The 21,571-nt window shown below is 38.3% G+C and overlaps 1 protein-coding gene across 2 annotated transcripts in view; it reads left to right on the top strand.

Annotated features, from left to right (window-relative positions):
- The window catches only part of si:ch73-138n13.1 (uncharacterized protein KIAA1671 homolog), a 43,198-nt gene that overhangs the window by 14,458 nt on the left and 7,169 nt on the right, over positions 1-21,571 (top strand). The window contains exons 5-6 of one of the 2 annotated variants that reach the window (XM_051904582.1): positions 79-3,267; positions 3,536-3,658. In XM_051904582.1, coding sequence (XP_051760542.1) covers positions 79-3,267; positions 3,536-3,658 — 3,312 coding nt within the window. Of the gene's footprint in view, positions 1-78; positions 3,268-3,535; positions 3,659-11,567; positions 13,347-21,571 lie in introns of those variants that run through there. The other variant, XM_051904583.1, reaches the window with a different exon arrangement.

The following is a 21,571-nucleotide window of genomic DNA, read 5'->3' as shown; positions in this document are numbered from 1 at the left end:
TTTTTTTGCTTAACAAAACCAATGGCAAATGAAAATGTAAAAAAATATACTTAATTTCATCTTTATTTTAATTTTTAGTTTGATTACTCCACGATTGAAGGACAGTTCAACAAACAGGAGGACAGGAAAGTATCATCACTTGATGTTCGTGACTTTCCAACCCACTCCGCTTTTAATAGTGATGCAGTGCAAACAGTACGAGCGTCTATGTTTGAACATGTGGTGGAGAGGCATAATGTTCAAGTGATGGAGGATAGCATTTCACAAGGCCCAAGAGCACAGCAGGAAAGCACAATTAAACCTATGCCCAGGCGGAGCCACTCTTTGCGAATTCAGGACAACATCTTTAAAGCTCTTCAAGATGATGATCCTGGAAGTTTGGTCAAAGCGACCTATAGAGAGCAAGTTTCTCCTTCCAGCCCTGTACGCGTGGAGCATGTATTTGATACTGTAGCTTTGTTTGGAGAGAGCCGTGCTGTTAGTGAGGCTTTGCCAACCGCTCAGCTTGAGGACAGAGCTCTCACTCTACGTTCACGGCGATCAGCTCCTCAAGGGGAAGAGGACAGACGTACTTATGAGATAAGTAACCTGCAGAAGGATGAAGCAGCCAGTCCGCGTTACCTCAGAGTAGGGGCACTACAGAAATGGACTGCCACAGAGGCAGACCAAGAGACTGAAACCGAGAGGGAACGACAGAAAGAGATGGTGAGAAAGATGGAAGAAGAGATACAGAGGCAAATAGAAGTGCACATGGCTGCAACAGCAGCATTGGAGGAGGAGGAGGAAGAGAGCGAAGCAGAAAGTAAGAAACGTTCAGAAGCACAAAGAGACCGGGAAAGGGAGCGAGAGGAAGTTGCAGCGCCCAAACGGCCTAAGATGCTAGATGCTGAAGAGCAAATGAACAAACCTAGAGCCACTTACTTTGCTCTCACTGGTCAGATTCAAGAGCCTGTGCATCAGGGTGAGAGAGTGAATGATGAAGTAATCATTGGGAGAGGTAAACGAAGTTCACAAGAGGACAGAGGGATGAAGGATGTTCCATTTGAGGATTTCACTCTTAGATCAGGGCAGTGGAGTCCTCAGATTCCAACTGCTCAGTTTAGAAGAAATCCTTCATTGGAAGCTGCAATGCACAGAGATTTGCAAGAGGAACTGTATAAAAATGACACTGCACCAAGAACAGATCATAGATTACAAGAAATGGAACTGCAAAAAGCATTCAGGGAGGAAACAGAGAGACAAAGCCTTGCAGAGTTTGAAAAGATGAAGGAATTGGAAAGGCAGCGAGAAATGATGAAACAACAGAGAGTCTTGGAGGTTGAGAAACAAAACAAAATTGAAAGGGAGAAGAGAAGAGAAGTTGAGATACAGAAAGAGAAAGAGAGACAAAAAGAGCTGGAAAAACAGAGAGAGCTAGAGAGGGAGAAACTTAGGGAGTTGGAGAAACAAAGGGAAGCGGAACGACAGAAACGAGAAAAGGAGCGACAGAAACAAATTGAATATGAGCGAATGAAGGCTGCAGAAAGAGAACTTGAGCAGCAGAGAGAGTTTGAGAGGCAACGACAAAAAGAGTTTGAGCGAGAGAAAGAGAGAATGCTCGACCAAGAAAGGCTTAGGCTTAGAGAATTTGAAAAACAGAAAGAGATAGAGAGAGAAAGAGAGAGACAGATGGAGTTGGACAGACAGAGGGAAATTGAAAGACAGAAGCAGAGAGAACTTGAAAAACAAAGAGAGATGGAGAAGCTAAAGGAGTTAGAAAGACAGAGAGAATTGGAGAGGCAACGAGAGCTGGAGAAACTGAAAGAGCAGGAGAGGGAAAGACAGAGACAGTTGGAAAGGCAGAGAGAACTGGACAGGCAAAGGGAACTTGAGAGACAACGAGAGTTAGAGAGACAACAGGAGATTGAAAGACAGAGGGAGATTGAAAGGCAGAAAGAACTTGAAAAACAGAAGCAGAGAGAGCTAGAGATTGAAAGATGGAAGCGTCAGAAAGCAGAGGAGAGAGAGACCAAGAGAGAGCTGGAAGAACTTGAGAGAGTCAAGGAGCTTGAGAGACGACAGCTTCTTGATTTTGAGTTGCAGAGACAGCGGGAAAGGCCACTCCAGCAAGAGAAACCGAAACAGAGATCAAAAAAAGAACGAGAAGAAAGACAACTGCAGCCTGAATGGCAGAGAGGAACAGAACGACATTGGACAGAGACAGAGCAAGACAAGGCAACACCTACATCTCCACTTCGGCCTAAAGTTCTAGACCTAGACGCCGTGTCTCTGGGTGTTAGGACTGGTCGAGATAGCCATGAGAACAGCCCCACAGCTCGATGGAAGCAGCCCTCACTTCGTCCTGATGAGGTATACAAACCAGCCATCTTAGACATTGACTCATTTAGGAGCCAAACCCAACCTGATACTTTCCCTTTAACTGGATTTGGAGGTTTAGAATCAGGAGGTGTTAGTTCAATGACTCAAGTTCGTCCACAGGCCATACAAACGAACGTTCTCCAGCCCCAAACAGCATCTCAGTCTCCTTCTCATCCCCAGTTCCACCCTCAGTCCCAGGCTTTCTTCCAGCCCTCCCCAGCAGAACGTATGAGAACTCAACTCCCGCCACCTTTGCAACCTCAAATTCTGCACCAAACCCAGCCTCATTCACAGCCATTTGATACAGAAAGACCTAGGCCACAACCTCACTCATTGATTGAGACCTCAGATTGGGCCTTTGGCTCTCAACAGCCTATCTCAACTTTGCCATCTGTGCAAACTAATGTTTGGGGACATAATCAAGCAGAGTTGACTGTAGATGAGCCCCTTTGGGTATCAGCCATGGAGGGATCCAGAAGACCAATTAGCACCAGACCTGGCGGTCTTGAGCAGCAAACCTTGCGCCAAGAGGATAGAGGTTTAAGTAACATTGTGACACCCATTTCGACCTCTTCCATGACTCCTGTCTTTACTCCGGTACAGCATCCATATCTTTCACCACCCATGGTTCCAATTCAAACTATGCGGACTACACAAACAAGTGTTGGTCCCTCTGTAGCCCCTATACTGACCCCAGAGAGATGCTGGACCTCAGTACCTTGGAACGCGGAGTCAAGTGGAGCTTCGGTTCCTTCTCCCGCAACATCATTAGCTAGGAAAGAGACACAAGTACCCACTAGTCATGTTGCAACCTTCTCTGTGACTGATCCTATATCAAGTCCAAATTGGGAGCTGGCATCCCAGGGGCTGAGAGAGAACCGTGCCTCGCACAGGGACAAAGTACAACAGGTGGGGAAGAACTCACTCTTGCATACATATTTGCACACATTTACTCCCACCATATATGTATTTTTTTGTGTTGTGTTTAGCAATGCACAAATGTAAACAGTAATGATGCGCACCATCTGAAATTGGTCACTTTAATTGCAGAACCACCCAACTATCGGTATTGGAAAATGTACTTCAGAGTGATCAAATAACAATGTCAGTGTATCTCTAGTTGTGTTGCATTGCATTTCTCTTGAATGGACTAAAGAAGCTTTCTATGTTTGTGTAGAAACGCTCAAGGAGTATGTGTCGAAGATCTGCCCCCACGGAAAGCTCTGCTGATGGTCCGGTTGCCCACGTGAGAACTCGCAGAAGCCGCAGTGCACACAAAGAAAGGGCTGGAGAAAGCGCGGTAAGTAAAAACATGCTCAGAATTTTGTTTTGTGTATTTTTCCTTGTCACTCATTTTCTTATACATATGCTCACATACACAAACCTATTTACGATTACTTTGCACTAGGGCTGGGCAATTAATATTTACTAAGGGATGCATTGATATCCCTTTTGGATTGTGTTTTGTTTGTAAATCAGCACAATTCATTTAAAGAGCCCTACAACGAGGTAAATAAGTTTACATTAGTCTACATTATAAGATTTGAAAAAGTAGATATTCTAATATGACAACTTTTCATAGTGGTTGTCATGTTTTTATTTTTTATATTTGCATTTCTAAACAATAAATAGTGTACAACTTTTTTACCAATTGTGATTTCAAAGTACTTGTTATAAACTTGTTACTTGCCAATTAAAGGGTTAGTTCACCCAAAAATGAAAATAATGTCATTTATTACTCACCCTCATGTCGTTCTACACCCGTAATACCTTCATTCATCTTCGGAACACAAATTAAGATATTTTTGATGAAATCCGATGGTTTAGTGAGGCCACTATTGAAGGCAAAGCCACTGAACCTCTCAAGATCCATAAAGGTACTAAAAACATATTTAAAACAGTTCATGTGAGTTCAGTGGTTCTACCTTAATATTATAAAGCGACGAGAATACTTTTTGTGCGGCAAAAAAACTAAATAACGACTTTTCAACAATATCTCGTGATGGCCGATTTCAAAACACTACTTAATGGAAAAAAAACTAAATAACGACTTTTCACCGAGAAAACTTATTCCACAAGGCAGTCCTTGTCTTTTTTTTGCAGAAGACTTTGAAGCTTTACGAATCTTTTGTTTCGAATTAGTGATTCAGATCTCCTATCAAACGGCTAAACTGCTGAAATTACATGACTTTGGCGCTCCGAACCACTGATTCAATTCGTAAAGCTCTGAAGCAGTGTTTTAAAATCGGCAATCATTGTTGAAAAGTCGTTATTTTGTTTTTTTTGCCGCACAAAAAGTATTCTTGTCGCTTTATAATATTAAGGTAGAACCACCGTACTAACATGAACTGTTTTAAACATGATCTTGAGAGGTTCAGTGGCTTTGCTCTTAATGGAGGCCTAAATGCCATCTGAGCCATCGGATTTCATCAAAAATATCTTAATTTGTGCTCCGAAGATGAACGAAGGTCTTTGGGGTATAGAACGACATGAGGGTGAGTAATTAATGACAGAATTTTCATTTTTGGGTAACTAACTAACCCTTTAAGGTGCAAGCTTCTGCAAGATGGTGCAAGATTCAGCTTAATTTTTCTTCAGAGCTAATTTTTCATCAAAGTCATGAATTCTCTTACTCCATGATATAGTTTGTTACATTTATGTAACGGAACAATGATTTTTTTGGTCAGTATCTAACCTAAAACATTGTATGGTTTTAGAAGACTTTTAATGTAGCACACAGATTGTTTGAAGTGAGTAAATGGTGACCGAATTTTCATTTTTCGGTGCACTGTTCCTAAACCATTGCATAATGTTTACATCAGTATTTAGATATATTTCAGATATTGTCAGAAGGCTGAAAAATATTGAAATGTAATTGCCCAGCCCTACATTGCACATGGATAAGCATGCATCTTACGTAAGAGTTGAGTTCCTCACCATGTTCTAATGGAAAGTGTACAAAAACAAAGGATGGAGAAATTGGTTGTTGGCTTCTGATGATGTCACCAAACTTTAGAGACCAGATGTTGGAGGAGTTCCTCGACAATGTGAATAACAGCTGTCATATGACCCTTTCTGGCATGCGGTGCTTGGCTAATGATGTTTGCCCATATCTGATGGACTTGTTAAAGCGCATATTGAAATAGTTATTTTGGCTGAGGGTCATTAAAGCTGAATGTTTATATTTATATGCATGTTTGTTGGATATGGAGGCTAACTCAAGCTTGTGTTTTTATTTGTGAGTGTTTGAGTGGGTGGTGCAGGAATGCAGTCTGATGACAGAAAGAGTCTTAAAGAATATTGTGTAATGGTAGAGCAATTTCTAACAAAGATACACTGCTAGTAGCGAGTAAGATTGTGTAAATCAAGGTAACTGATTTAATCATGATCATGTAACAAATGTGTGGAAAAATATGAACACATGGGCAACGTTAACTTAAGTTTAAATGTGTTAAAGAGCTTAAGATCGCTTTATTGTTTTTGATTGACAGGGTAATTGAAATTTCATACCAATTTCTGTATGTGTTTTCAGAAAGAGTGAAGTCTTTTTCACTGAGAAAACTTATTCCACAAGGCAGTCCTTTGCAGAGGTCGTCTGAGTGTATACATATCGCCATCTGCTGTATGAATCAAGTTATTACAGTGTTGATTTTTATGATTCACAGTGGCTATAAATTGTTGCTTATCTGACAGCCAAGAATATCCTCTTAACCTTTAATTTCATTTGAAATGGAAACCTTAATACGACCGATAGTGTGTTTCTTATTTTAATGTTTGGGTTTATTGTTGTGAACCTGTTATGTGGGTGTCTGTACGAGGCCTTAAAGAGGAAGCACTCTCTCACTCTTGCTCTATCTCATCTTTTCAGTATTGGTCATCATAGGAAGAGTCATTTTTGCATCACTGTGTGCTCACGGGCACAGGCGAGTTACAAAGACATAGAGAGGGGTTCAGAAGTAATGAACATTCAAATAATCTTCACAAAAGTAAAGACTGTAAATAGAAGGAATTGCTTCATAGAAAAATGGCCTATCGCTTCTGTTCTTCCTGCTGTTGGTGGCTATGGGTAAGCTTACTTTATTTTACAACTACACATACCACAGCACAGCCACAACACTTCATGCTACCTGAGACAAGGAGACAAATCTGGGTGTAGGTCTGATAATATTAGACAACACAGGTTGACTGATGTTTGATTGTTGGATGAAGTCCTGATGCTCTTGCTGATTCTTGCTCGCTTATTTTTTTTGCATAGAAACGTTCATAATCTTTATAGCACATTGATTTGTGAAGTTGTTTCTTCCCTGGTGATTTGTATTGTTCTGTTCAATAATATTATCTTCGTGTGACTAAGGTGAGAGCTGTAGATGCTTCCTGTTGTCTGACTAATTATATACATCGTTTATTTTAATTTCCTGGAAATTATTCAAGTGTTTAGTTTATTTCGAATTAACTTTATGAGGGGATAGATGGCTCTCCCTCCATCAAAAGTACTTCTCTACAGTTTCTATCTCTCCCCAGACTTATTGGAATGAATAAAATATTGGTTTTGGGCTCAGGTAGTACAGTTTGAAAAAAATCAAACATTTCATTCTATAAATTCTACTTTTTTGGCATCTTATTATGTTGTTAGAAATGTAGCAGTAGTTTCTGTATTGTGTTGATATGAGCTTAGTACCCATGCTTAGTATCAGAAACATGAAATATAGATAGATATCATATATTAGGGCTTATAAAGCCATACATTTGACATTTTTAAATTGACTGGCTGTGTGTATCCTCCAGCTAGACTGAAACATCTGCCTCTGTAGCATTTTTATTAGTCGTCACTTTTGAATCAATTTAGTATGTAATGCATAGCACCTGTATGAATTAGTTATTTTAATGTAAATGCCCAAGCCAGTCTTTAACAGTGCACAATAAACTTTTACAAGCAACCAGGTCCAGTTCCCTTCTGTATCATCTGTGCATCAACGGTGTCTCTTTGAATGTCGCGTGACTGATTCTCAAAACCAATTGAGCATCTTGTTTAGCAAAAATAAATCTTGAGCCAAAAATAAAATCTCTTGCTTCAACTCTTTAAAGGTGTTATTTGCTGTGTCAGAGGAACTGTTCGCTTGCCCTGAGTCATAACACTGGGCTCAAATGAAATGGCTTTTTCACTATGTCATTTTTGGTCATCGTTTTTCTCACAGATTTTGTTAAATGTGTGCATGGTTTGAAATATAAAAAGCCAACTACCTGTGTATGCTGTAATTTTCAGTATTGATGAGTTTACACTCTTGACACAAAGGAAGTAGCATCAGCCAGAATTACCCTTCCTGTATGAGGCCACATGCGGTTGAAAGAGGAACATTACACTGTTCAGACCACTTTTTCTGTTTGGACTTTAGAATTACTCTGTTATCTTGATATAGTCAGGGTAATAGGATGTGACATGCCTATCAATACCTATAACTGCAGATTACATAAACCTTAATAGTAATATGTTGTTGTCTAACCCTTTAAAATGTGACTGGGGTATTGGAACAGGCGACCCAGACTGATGGAACTGAAAATAGGGGCATGGCATTTCATATGAAATATAGACAAACACCCACAAAGTGTACACACATACACAAAATTGTTATATCGGGGACATGTTTATTTGATGGCATTTAAGTTACACTACATCAGTTAGAAACAAAAATTTATATTTGTAGCTTGACAGGATTTTGAAGCACATTTTCTACTAGAGTTTGTTTTGGCTTTTGTCCCGTTGTCCTAAACTAAAGTGATAACTTTGGTAATGGGCCTTTTGGTCCATTAATTGTCATGAGGTTTCCAATACTAGGCTGAAATAAGTAAACCTTCTTTCTATCATATACAGTTCTGTACAGTATACATTCTCTAAGCAGCACTAACTATGAGTGAAATCTCAATTAATATATTGTATGATCAAAATAGTATTTTCAGAAAACAAGAGATTCTTGTTTTCTGGGTGGTTTTACCATCAGGCAGATGACTGAATCATAAGCTGTGACTCATTCCAATACCAGGATGACATTTCTAGTGATAGTGAAATTCATAAAAGTATGGTCAGCAATTTACCACTCAGCACTGTGACCTAATGTATGCACTTAATCGATATTTGGATATTAGCCACTAGCCAGATCCTCCTAATGTCAGTTTATATTTTAGATGTACTTTTTAAATCTTTGCCTGTATGCTGTTTATCTTGTAATAAGATGTGTAGTGTGCCGATTGTCATAAAGGAAGGAAAGCAGATTCCATCTACATAACTATTGTGGTCTCTATAAAAGGAACAAAAACTCATTGCCATTGATTAGCTTTTGTCATGTATAAGACTCTCTTGTCTTGCTGGTTCTTAATCTAATCTTAGTGATTTGTGTCTTTTTTGTGCCAGCTGTACCTCTGGAACTGGAGTCTGTAGTTTTTTCATTTAAACAGCAATTATGGTTTAAAATCTTTGTGATTAAATAAGTTCACATGCAAGTTTATCAGATTAGTGATTTACAGGGTTAGTTCACCCAAAAATGGTAATTCTGTCTTTAATTACTCACCCTCATGTCGTTACACACCCGTAAGACCTTCGTTTATCTTTGGAACACAAATTAAGATATTTTTGATAAAATCCGATGGCTCGTGAGGCCTGCATTGAGAGCAAGTTAACTTAGACTTTCAAACGCCCAGAAAGGTACTAAAAATATATTTAAAACAGTTCATGTGACTACAGTGGTTCAACCTTAAGTCCCCGATATACATCAAACAAAGTTGTTTTTCGTTCTTCGTTTAGGGGTACAACGAAGTTCGAAATACGCGAGCAGCGATATACTGTAATCGAACATCTGACGCCGCCCACACTGCTGAGAGCGGTGTTTAGATGAATATGTAAATATGTGCTGTGTACTTTTTTCTCAGTAACAAAATAAACACAACAAAAATGAGAAAACAGCAAGCACTTTTTTTATAGAAAGCATAAGAAAAGCATCTGTTCATAACCACATGGGTATGTTAGCATGAGCTCTGCAAATTAGCACTCCAGTCACGTCACGTTTATTTATATAGCGCTTTATTCAATAGATTGCTTAAAAGCAAGCAACTTTACAGTATCAAACATTAAAAAACAGTGTAAGTGCCTCATTTCATCAGGAGCACAACTTTATTTTGTACTAATTAAGCACAACTAATTTTGTACATTGTGTTCATATTTACAACCGCGGAGATCTTACCTCAACGAACTCAACAGATGAAATGAGTCAGAAAGAAGTTCCACGTGAAAAAAGGCGAAGCCTCAGCGCACACTCTCTATTACGTTATCGTCACGGACCAATGGATGTACGAAGGTGTTTTGCAGCTGGAGCGAACTTTTCCTGAGAGTTCACTTTAGCAAGCCATTTCGAACTCCCAAAACGAACACAAAACAAACTTCTTTTTGGCCTGATTTTGTTTGAAATGACTTCACATCAGTTCGTTCTTTGATTTTGTTTGAAGTATATCGGGGCCTTTAATGTTATGTTAGTGACAAGAATACTTTTTGTGTGCCAAAAAAAACAAACAAACAAAATAACGACTTTATTCAACAATATCTAGCTCTCGTCACTGAACTAAACACGGCTTCATGAAGCTTCGAAGCTTTACGAATCTTTTGTTTCGTATCAGTGGTTCGGAGAACTGCCAAAGTCACGTGAAGTTTCGAAACACTTATGAAGCAACGAAGCCTCGTTTACTGAAATCACGTGACTTTGGCAGTTTGAGATCGTTTGATACACGCTCCGAACCACTGATTCAAAACCAAAATTCGTAAAGCTTCGAAGCTTCACAAAGCTGTGTTTAGTTTAGTGACGAGTGCTAGATATTGTTGAATAAAGTCGTTTTTTTTTTTTTTTTGCTGCACAAAAAGTATTCTCGTCGCTTCATAACATAAAGGTTGAACCATTGTAGTCACATGAACTGTTTTAAATATGTTTTTAGTAGCTTTCTGAGCGTTTGAAAGTCTAAATTAACTTGCTCTCAATGCAGGCCTCACGAGCCATAGGATTTTATCAAAAATATCTTAATTTGTGTTCCGAAGATGAGGGTGAGTAATTATTGACAGAATTTTCATTTTAGGGTGAACTAACCCTTTAAATAGTGCAGAATTTTCATATTTCAATGAAATATGAAAATTCTGCACTATTTAAAGGGTTAGTTATTCATTTAACCTCCCAATATTTAAAACATTCAAAATTATGAAATTTTATTTCAGACTTTCTGTGAGATTTATGGAGCCCACTGTATGTGTGAAAGAAGTCAACTGACTTAATTAAGCTATAAATAATTTGACAAAGTGCTTTAGAAAGCTGTAATAGTTCAGTGGTGTGGTTTTTTTATTATTATTATTATTATTATTATTATTTAGATGTAGATTTAATCTCAGATAAGGTTAATCAATATGTATGTTTTTTTTTTTTTTTTCTCCATTAACATCATAGTGTAACTCACTCTCTGCCCACTAGTGGGCGCTGATGTACCCTCTTAACCACAGCATTTCACTGGCTCTGCCCCCCCCACCCCTCCAATTTTGAACTAATTCTTTTAATGCATACATCATCAGGCAGGTTTAAATTTTTTTATATTTTTGCTGTGTTGCTTTCAAAGACTTAGATTCAGATCACAAATTCTGAAGCGGGTATGAAAAAAATAGCAGGTCAAAAATGGACAGCAAGGTTTGGTTGGTCTTCAGTGATGTTTGCATGACAGATGGGTCAATTTGCAAAGCAAACTAACTCATTGTACCATGTGCTTTAAACTCTGTATACTCTGTATAACATGCTCAGGTATATGCTATCAATCCTATTTATTTGTTTCCATTGACCATTTTTTGTTTCTTTTCATCAAGCGTTCTTCTCTAAATTAGCTGCTGACAGTATTGCATAACCAATGCACCTTGCTCCATCTGTCTCTCTCTCCTTCTCTCTTTCTCTCTCTAAGCTGGAACAGTAGCAGGGAATACTGCAGTGCATATATCTTCCCCCCCCCCTTTCTCTCTCTCTCTCTCTCTCTCTCTCTCTCTCTCTCTCTCTCTCTCTCTCTCTCTCTCTCTCTCTCTCTCTCTCTCTCTCTCTCTCCCTCTTTCTCATGCTCATATTTGCTGGCTTCCCTTACCCCTCCCTCTCTGTCTCTGCTCTCGTTTTCCTCCTCCCTCTGTTTTCTCCTTGAGCACAAGTCCTGTAACACAGGGGGACAGAGGCAGGAAAGCTGACGCATTTCTGTTCTACCTGCCATTACCTGCAGAGACACATTTAAGGACACCAGAGGAAGAGACCTCCTCGAAACAGTATATGTATTTTCCTGTCAGCGTCTGTGAAACCACCCGGACACTTCTGGCTCGTAACTTCCATGTTTTACGGACAGACTTTCATCCTGGACCTTTGTGTACTGAGCTTTCTAGCAACAAAGAAATAAGGAAACACTCGTCTTGGTCTCCAGCTTTCCTTTTGACCCTAAATTGAGAGTTACAGATGTTCTTTGAATTGACAGGTGGACAGTTTTGATGCTTTTTAGGAGATGAAGTTGTGTTGAAGCATGCAGCGCCACTGCCTGACAGGTTTGAGACGTGACTGGGAAAGTGTGTGTGTTTGACAGCTCTAATTCATGAGTTGACTAGCATTTGTTTAAATATGTGACTCTGCTGACAGATCCACTCAAAAGACTTTCAAACATTCATGTAGGAGTGGTGCACCGCTCGTTTCAGACCTTCTCTAATGACGCAGCTCAAAGCAAAATGATGTTTCTCTGTGAAATGTGAATGTCATTGTTATTCATTCATTGATGCATTGATTGATTGAAATGTAACTATTCTAAAAAGTGTCGCTCAGATCAGTAAATAAGAAAGACGTATTGAATCAGCTTCCATGACATCACTTACTCTATTTTATGTTTACGGACGTAATTGCAGGTGCCTCTGTGGTTACATAATAACTATAACTTTGTTTTGTTGCCGATCATGAGAGATTGCAGCATGAGGGAACTGTTGTGATCTCTGGGACAATCCAGTGTCCTGTATTCCAGCTCTTTCTATGATGTCCCAGGTCACAGAAAACTGCATTGTTGAACAAGGACTCGTATTAGCCTAATTGGTCCATCTAATTTTGAACATTCTCATTGAGCGTCTTAATTTGGGAGTAGCTGAGTGACTTAATGTTACTATATAGTTTTGTCTCGCAGTTGAAGACGTAGGCATTAAATTGAAGTATGCCACTGAAAATGGTCCGCAAACGTCGGTCAAGTTAGATCGCAATCGACTGCTTGGTGGCAGTTTGAAGTTTGTTTCATACTGCAGTGCAGAGTAGAACACAATCTGTCCTGGGCTCGCTCTGGAGACACTGTGTACCCGATCACCGCTTGAGTTGATGGACTGGGCTAAAGAGGAAGGTCCTCTGTGTCATAAAATGTTATTCACCATGGAGTTTAAACACAGATTCACTTTCAACTTGACATGACTGGACTGGACTGGATTCCCATGTAAACCGAGGCCATTTCCTTGAAGGTGGGATTGAACTACCACCAACAGACCTTAGAGCCTCAGTTTGAAAGTCTTGATTGGATGTCTGCTGTTTCCCCAGTTAAAGAACCTCACTGAAAAAGCTCATCTTGACATTGAGCTCCATAAGTTTGCCAACCTATTGGGACTCACTCTGAATCTGTGGATAGAGATGGAGTACCTGGGCGACAAGTTGTCGGTGGCCCATTCTCAAATGTCGGGCTGGATGGGGAATGTACGCCGTTCCCTTCAAGGTGCCCTCAATTTGGTGTCCAGTAGTGTGGAGAGAAGATCTGGAGGAGGAGATGGAGAGGACGGAGGTGGCTTTAAGAGGGCCGCATCTCTACGTAGCCTGGCCAGTCGCAGCCGTGAATCCTTCCGCAGATTTAGCCTGCGCAGCCAACAGCGCTTGTCCCTGCGCAGACGAACCACCTCATTGGCTTCACCGAGCACTCCCTCTTCTGTAAGAGAAACTATTTGCAATTTCTATCTCTGCATTACTCCAACATCATTATCTCTCAAACCATCTATCACCCAACACAAATACAGAGTAGTGCACATGCTATTTAAACAAAATTGGTTAATTGCTTTTGTCATTGTCTTAACCTGAAACTGAACTTTCTTCTCTAGTTGTCTCAAGTTGTATTGCCGGGTTGGGCAACTCCAGTCCTGGAGGGCCACTGTCCTGCAGAGTTTAGCTACATTCCTAATCAAACACACACCTGAAAAATCTAACCTAAGTCTTCAAGATTGCTTGAAAATGGCAGGCAGGTGCAAGTGATAGATTAGGGATGGAACTAAACTTTGAAGGACAGTGGTCCTTCAGGACCGAAGTTGCCCTTCCCTGCTTCATGAAGCACCTAAAGCAGGGCTGCTCAATCCTGTTCCTGGATATCTAAGTTACACATTACACAACTCTACACATTTTCCAACTTTCCTAATCAAACACAGCTGATTCCACTCATCAGCTCATTAGTAAAGAACTCCAGTGGTATGTCCAAAATTGCGTAGTAGGTTCTAAAATGGAATAGGAACAAAACTTGTGAGTCCATTCCTGTAAAATGTGCCTAAAACTCCTAAAAAAAAAAAAGGCATACCCAAAGTAAATTGCATGCTGTTCTTGAACCATTAGGAGTATATGCATGGTTTTGGTCTCTTTTGAAAGCTATGTGTACCGCGGGTGGTACGGTGGAACGCTGGAATGCTAACAGGTTAAAAAGTTACATGGATATTATGAATATGTGTAGTATGAATGTAATCCAGATGTACCAAATCTGCCATGTTGTCATTGTCATGTGACTTAGCTGTCAGTTGCATCACTTCACCTCCATTAACAAATCCTCGTCAATTATTCAAGTGTCTAAATTGTATGCACACATCAGATTCTTAGCAAAAGTAACAGGTCATCTGGGGACTTTTTGCCTATTTTATGAATACTATGAATTCAGACATATTACTCTTTTCACATACTGTTTAGTAGGGAAGTAGGCGTATTTGGACGCAGGGGTAAAACCTGAAATGGATAGGTCAGATAAGGGAGATATCCAAAATACCTATTGCTTATAGGGCTGAGTAAACAATATCGATTTCTCGATTTTAATCGATTCTCATTTTACGAACCGATATCGATTCTTAAATCTTAAGAATCGATTAGTCTACTTTGTTTTCAGTTGATAAATAAACAGAACATGTAGCGCGCCTCCCATCGAATAAATCACAATAATCTTTGTGCTTTGTTACTTTTGATATGAAGCAAAGTCTCAGATTTCAAATGACGTCCATCTTATTATGAGATTCAAAAAATAAATACCATTTTGGCGCTGTTTAATGTGACGTGACAGATCGCTTTAGCGCCTCAGTTAAAGAGAAGCGGCAGCACAGGAGCGCATGTGAACATCCTCTCCTCAGCTTTAATACCAGTTACAGCGCGAAATAAACATGACAAAACATCTGAAGGTATGTTAAAATATACAGTACAACTTACCGAAATCCGTATCATGTCTTGTGTAATAGCTCAATCAGTGTTTCAACCTTGGAAAGACATCAATAAAACAGCTTGTAAACAATGTCACATTTACCTCCAGAAAAACATATTCAGTGACCATAAACTCATTAGTCAGCTAGAAAAGTGAACTCTAGAATGCAGCATTCTGATAAATATAGCTATGCACCGTTACACATTCATTATAATGTTCTTCAATATTTAATGCATGTTTGAATAAATCAGTTATGACAGCCACGATTTAAATAAAAAAAAAAATAAAAAAAAACGAATTGGAGTAGAAATATGATTATGTAATTCTAAACTTTATTTATTATAAAAAACATAATTGAGTGTAATTTAAGTGTTTGTATATAAATAAGTTAATTTTAACCTTCATTATTATAGTAAAGTAGTACCAACTGACTCTCATGTGTAGTTTACAACCTTAGTTGAGAGATTTTTTTTTCCTCTAGAAAATTTGTCATGTACTATAACTGATATACTACATCCAAAATAATCGATATTGAATCGAATCGAAATCGTAATCGAATCGAATCGAATCGAATCACAAGCATGTGAATAGAAATCGAATAGTGAAAATTGTGTCAATACCCAGCCCTACTATTGCTGGTGTGCATACAGGAACAGGGTTGGGGAAACATTGGGCTATACCAATGGAGGTTTATAGGAGATGGAGTCATTCTGTCTGGATAACTTTTAGAGCTCCAACAACTGCTAATTTTTATATGATCTGTTTCTATGTGTTGTATACATTTTTCTTTCTTTTGTGCCTAGTACCTATCCTTCTCCCAGTGTCTATTTGTTTGCATTTGTCGGTGGCTTGACCTTTGCAGTGGTATGAGAGAAGCTTTGAGATGCACAGTGAGCCCAGAAGGGCATTCTGGGAAAGCTAGGTCAGCCTGATTGACACAAAATGTAGGCAACGTCTGCATGGGTAGAGTTTCATGCATGCCAAAGCCTAGTACACAAGAGGTAAACTCGCAGTACATTGCAATGGCAGTTTGCATATACTTCCTGGACATTTACATGCATTTTTTCAGCAGATACTTGCTTTCAACAAAAGATCACGTACATTTTTTTTTTTTTTTTTAAGTATTTTTGCTGTTGTTTGAGTTATGCCTCATAATCAATGGCTGTTGATAATTTGGTATGTATAAGTCAGGTTAAATGGTTGTTTACCATGCGTGCCAAACAAAACAGTGAGTGATCTCAAAAGCAAGAAGCTGCTGTTTGTCTTAAACAGTGAGGTGGAGTAAATTAGGCAAAGCTGGTGGGCAGGTTTTCAACTAGATTATAATACCCCCTGATAGCTGGGTTTCAGTCATGTCACATCTCATAATGCTCATTCACTCTGCTCTGTCAGTCAAGGGCTATTCCTCCATCACTCTGAAAGAGTGAACAAAAGGAAGAACTGTACTGTATATTGATCCTTGCATTTAGTGTCACAGGAAACAGTCAAAACAGGTACATAATCATTGTAACAAAATTAACTAACCATAATGGGGTGTTTCCTGTGTCCTTCAGTCGTCAGCACTCTCCCTGTGACACACAGGCAGAGTGCTCCATTTCCCCTTCAGGCGTGCTATATATTATCACACATGAACAAGCTGAGATATGAACACTTTGCCTGGAATAGTTTGAACTTTGTAACAATGGCTCAGGGTTACAGGCTCAGAATTGTGCGTTTTGAAAGTAAATGTGTAGGAACACTTTAAGCATATTATCTGAGGCAAAAATTTCCAGTGAATATCTCTGTGAGAGATATAAATACAACCATTCATGATGTACATTTTAATTTGTAAATTAATTTATTTTTAACAAACTAAAAATTTGTAGAAAGATGTATTTTGAGCATTTCTTCAGCTGATCAATTGGCTCCCGGTGCCTAACAGTACAGTAAATGAGTATATTGACTGAGCTTATAAATTAAAGGGTAAGTCGTCACGTAAAAATGAAAATTCAGTCTTTAGTTAGTCACCCTCCAGTCGTTCCAAACCTGTGAGTCTTTCATTCATCTTCGGAACACAAATAAAGATCTTTTTGATGAAATCTGAGAGCTTCCTGTCCCTCCATTGACTGCATATGCAAGTACCACTTTCAAGCCCCAGAAAGGTAGTAAACACATCATAAAAGTAATCCATGTGACTCCAGTGGTTTAAACACAATTTTATGAAGCAAAGCGATTTACCACTTTATTTACAAAATATTTTTGCTCCAACGTGTGTTCACGCAACTATATGTTGCACAAAAAACACACGTGTGCACCTTGGAACACACGTTGGAGATGGAACGATAATGAGAGTGAGTAATTAATGACGTAATTTTCATTTTTGGGTGAACTAACCCTTTATGGTATTTATTTTGACTAAGGTCCATTCAGGTAGGGGATTCAGAGTGATATCTGTTTTTAGGCTACATATTCCAGAGAAAAGCCTTGTCTTACTGGGCTGACATATTTAAATTCAGTTCAGCTTCAAAGTCATCTTGCACTGCTCCTTCATAACACAGGAAACTCAGCTGTTAATGTTTGATGTTACCTAAGGTAAATGCCGCCACACCTTTGGTGGGAATGTTTTGTGAGAATGCCAGGAGATGAAAATGAGAGTCTGTATGCAAACACACACACCTAGAAACACGTCCATACACTACTGGAAATGAAGAAAGGTTTAAAAATTGCTTGTGTTGAATATAAAGAGACACAAAGGAGGAGATACAAATTTGGAGTTGAGGCTCTGACAAGTGTAAATAGTAACTCAAATGCATCTTTTTAAACTCCCTATAACAAGCCATACATTATTGTGTTGGATGTTGAAGTGTTTCTCTCATCTTTTCTTTCCATCCGTTCATTGTTTCTTTGCTTCCCCTGACGCACTCTTCCTGTTCATGTAGTGAGATGGTGAGAGGTTTTCTCTCTCTCTCTCTCTCTCTCTCTCTCTCTCTCTCTCTCTCTCTCTCTCTCTGTGCTGTGTATTTGTTATTTTCACACAGAAAGGTGCAGATAAGAGTGTTCTTATCCAGGGCTTTGCCCTTTAAAATAAGATATTGTTCTATCTAGAGACTACACCCTTATATTTTCAATGTGGTCCTTTAGGCCATTACAACTAATGTTAGTTCTAAGTACCACTCCCTTTCAGCATGTGTGTGCGGTTATTCATGAGTGATCGGTTGGCACAGAATATCAGTCGCTTTCCAAGGTGATCAAGCAGTTCATAGGTGTGTCTTCATTCGGAGTGCATAGCTGTTATTAGTGGGCTTTATATGAGACTTGGAAGATCTACCTGCTGTAAATTAACTCAAATTGTTTGGATAGCCAAAAAAGAAAGCATTTATAACCGAACACACCCATTTCATAGTCTTTGAGGGTAGATATATGCAAAGATGTGCAAAAGTTAACACAGACGTTCTGCTGATACATTGTGTTTATAGCCGATGTTAATGAATTTGTGCTGCAATGCATGCTAAAAGCTTTAGGTTAATCAACCACCAGCTGCTAAGACATTCCTTTTGGCTTTTCTGGTCAAGTGATTAGCATAAACAGTGTAATTCCAGTCTGTATTTTCGATTTGGATTAGTTTTTCAGAAAATACTTATATATATAACAACTATGGTGGTTTAACTTGAGGTTCATATTCTCGTGACTCTTATCAGTGAGTATCATAAAGTTGTCTGAAAAATTGTGCTCTTGTTTTTGAGCTGATCGAACAGACATCTGTTTCTTTGTTTGCTTAAGCATGTGTTTATGACTAGTGGTCAAACGAAATGGATTTTTCAATAGCCAATGCTGGTACTGATATCTACAGACCAGAGCATAAGAAGTCAAACTTATAACATTTTTATAGCAACAAATGTTAGTTTAACTGACTGTCTGACTGATGTTAAGTCGTTATTTAGATAGCTATATAAGTGTGTGTGTGTAAGAGAGAGAGCGAGAGAGATGAGCTGTTTGTCAGGTGGTAGCACTGCTCGGATGTTGTCCGGTCTGATTCTCACTGCTCTCTGTTGCCTGTTACTCTTCCTGACAGGAAAGGCAGAGCTGATGAATGACATCCTGTGCTGTTTTCTCTAATGCAAACAGCCTCAACACACACTCTCCCTCTCATTCTTACTCTCTCTTTCATTATTACTAATGACTTAATGCTCAGGTCGATACCCGTCATCTTAAATTCTGAATTTTGCTCTGGTGACTGTGTTTAATAGTTGGCTCATTTTCGGTTAGTTCCATTTTCCATTTATGAGTGAATGTGAATTTGAAGCGATTTTTGCCACGCCCCACAGAATACGAATGGCAGGAACAGGAATTTATTGAATGGACCCTTTGCGATTTTGTTTTCAGATGACACTGCTCTTGTGGGTTTAATAAATCAAAGTAGTGACTTGGCCTACAGAAGAGAGATGAATTATTTGTAAAATGTTGTGAATAAAAAAATTTTAAATGTGGAGAAGACCAAGGAGTTGATTTATCACTCCCTTAGCCATTGTATTACACCCTCGCAGCAGGTGTTAATTTTTTTTTTTTTTGTAATTTACTGCCAAGGTAATATAGCACAAAGTTTAGAGTTATAAATGTATATTATATTTTTAAAGAATAAAAATATGAAAAACATTGCTAGATTTGCAATGATAATAACTTGTCGTCACAGTCTATGTCCATTGTGATTCAAAGAAAGTCATGCATCAGAGAAACTTGTTAGTTCACCACAACAACAAATTGACAGGTCAATTGTTGTTAAAAGTGTCCGTCGTGTAAACCTGTTTCATGTTGTTTGGCAACATTTTGAAGATGAATTGCAACATTCTGAGAAATTCTGTTCTTTCACCTTGGTTGATATGAATATATCTGAAATATCTATATGCAAATATTTAATAAAAGATTTTATAGATAGCATTTTAATTCAAACATTAATTATTAATATAAACTTATGCTTCTAGAAATAAGATTTAATAAGTAACATTACATACTGCAGCGTCGTTATTGTTAACTAAAACTATTAAAAATAGTTTTTGTTCATTGAAATAAAGCTAAAATAAATATTAGATAAAAAACGTATTTTATACTTCTTTTTTTTTAAGTTTGTTGAAGTACTAAAATTATTAACGAAAAATGAAATAAAAATAAAAATAGATAAATAGAAAAATAAAAATTGCAAAAGCACATAAAATTACTGAAACTTTTTTTCCCAAATGTGCCCAAAGCTTAATTTAGAATTCGGAAAGACACGGAAAAAGAATAACGCATTCTATGGAGCCCCTAAAGGGACATGGTTAGGCTTGATGCTGTAGTCGGTTACATTACAGTAATACCCCACATATTGATAGCAGCTCCCTGATGCCCGCAAATTATATACAATGTAATTACCCAACTATATAATTGCGCAAAAAGAGAACGCAAAAGCATTTAAATATATTTTTTTTTCCTCCCATCTCTCTTTTTTTTTTTTTTCTTTCCATCACCATGTCACTTTAGGGGCTCTGTAGAATGCATCATTTCCTTTTTCTAAATTTAATCGTAGTTAAATTTATTATAAATTTATACCTAAAACCTTTTTGAATTCTACAATTCTTAAACTCTTATTTAGGAATTGATTTGAACTTCTCCAGGCATTTTCAATTCAATTCTGATTGGCGCAAACCCCCTTACAGTCACATAGACAGTGATCACACTCAGTTCTGCTTGTGATCAAGGAGCTGATGACTCAGTTTGTGTGTGTTAGATACACTGTACCCTCTGTAGTCTCCTCATTAAAAGATGCACGGTTGAATAGACACTCACCAGTTCAACCAGTATATTTCTATGAGGTCATTGAACTACTTTCATGGGAGTCTCACCAGTATATTAATGCTCTGTTTTTCCTTGTCATTCATTTTCACTAAGTTTTTGTGACTCTGCTTCAGGTTATTTGTCTGGTATTACATTACTGCCCAGAAAATATCAGCAGCTGCCCATCTATGACACAATGGAGCTTCTGAATACTTTGTTACAGGATGGTGAACTGGTGCCGGTGGGGTTTGTAGTTGAAATGTGGTCGGGGTTAATAGTCCTGCTGCTCTGTTCTGTGATACACACAAGATGGTTTTATGCCCTGCTGGACCGATTTCATCTCTTCACTCAGTGATTGGCCAATGTCCAGCTCTGGTGCTGTGATGTCTGGTGCTCATGAGTTTTTATGACTGGGTTGTTGAGCATGAGATTTAGCTTCACCTTGTGGTTGTTTGCAGCGCTGCAGCATGATTAAATTCCTTCTCCATCTTCATTCATGCTTTTCCACAATCAGAAGCGTCATGTCCATTGAAATGTTCGGGACCAGTAAGATTTATTTATTTATTGAAAGAAATTAATACTTTTATTCAAAAGTGACAGTAAAGAATTACCTAACAAAATACATATATCATCAAGGAATCCAGAAAAAAGAATCTGGTTCTTACAAAAATTTTAAACTATTTTCAACATTGATAAAAATAAGAAATGTTTTCTGAGCAGCAAATCAGCATATTAGAATGGTTTCTGAAGGATCATGTGACACTGAAGACTGGAGTAAAGATGCTGAAAATTCAGCTTTGGATTAAATTACATTTTAAAATATATTAAAATAGCAAACAAATATTTTAAATTGCAATAATATTTTACAAAATTACTGTTTGTATTGTATTTTAATCAAATAAATGAAGCCTTGGTGAGCATAAGA

Source organism: Ctenopharyngodon idella, chromosome 8, assembly GCF_019924925.1.
Source record: "Ctenopharyngodon idella isolate HZGC_01 chromosome 8, HZGC01, whole genome shotgun sequence".
Classification (NCBI taxonomy): Eukaryota; Metazoa; Chordata; class Actinopteri; order Cypriniformes; family Xenocyprididae; genus Ctenopharyngodon; species Ctenopharyngodon idella.
This window is presented reverse-complemented; position numbering and strand designations above follow the sequence as displayed.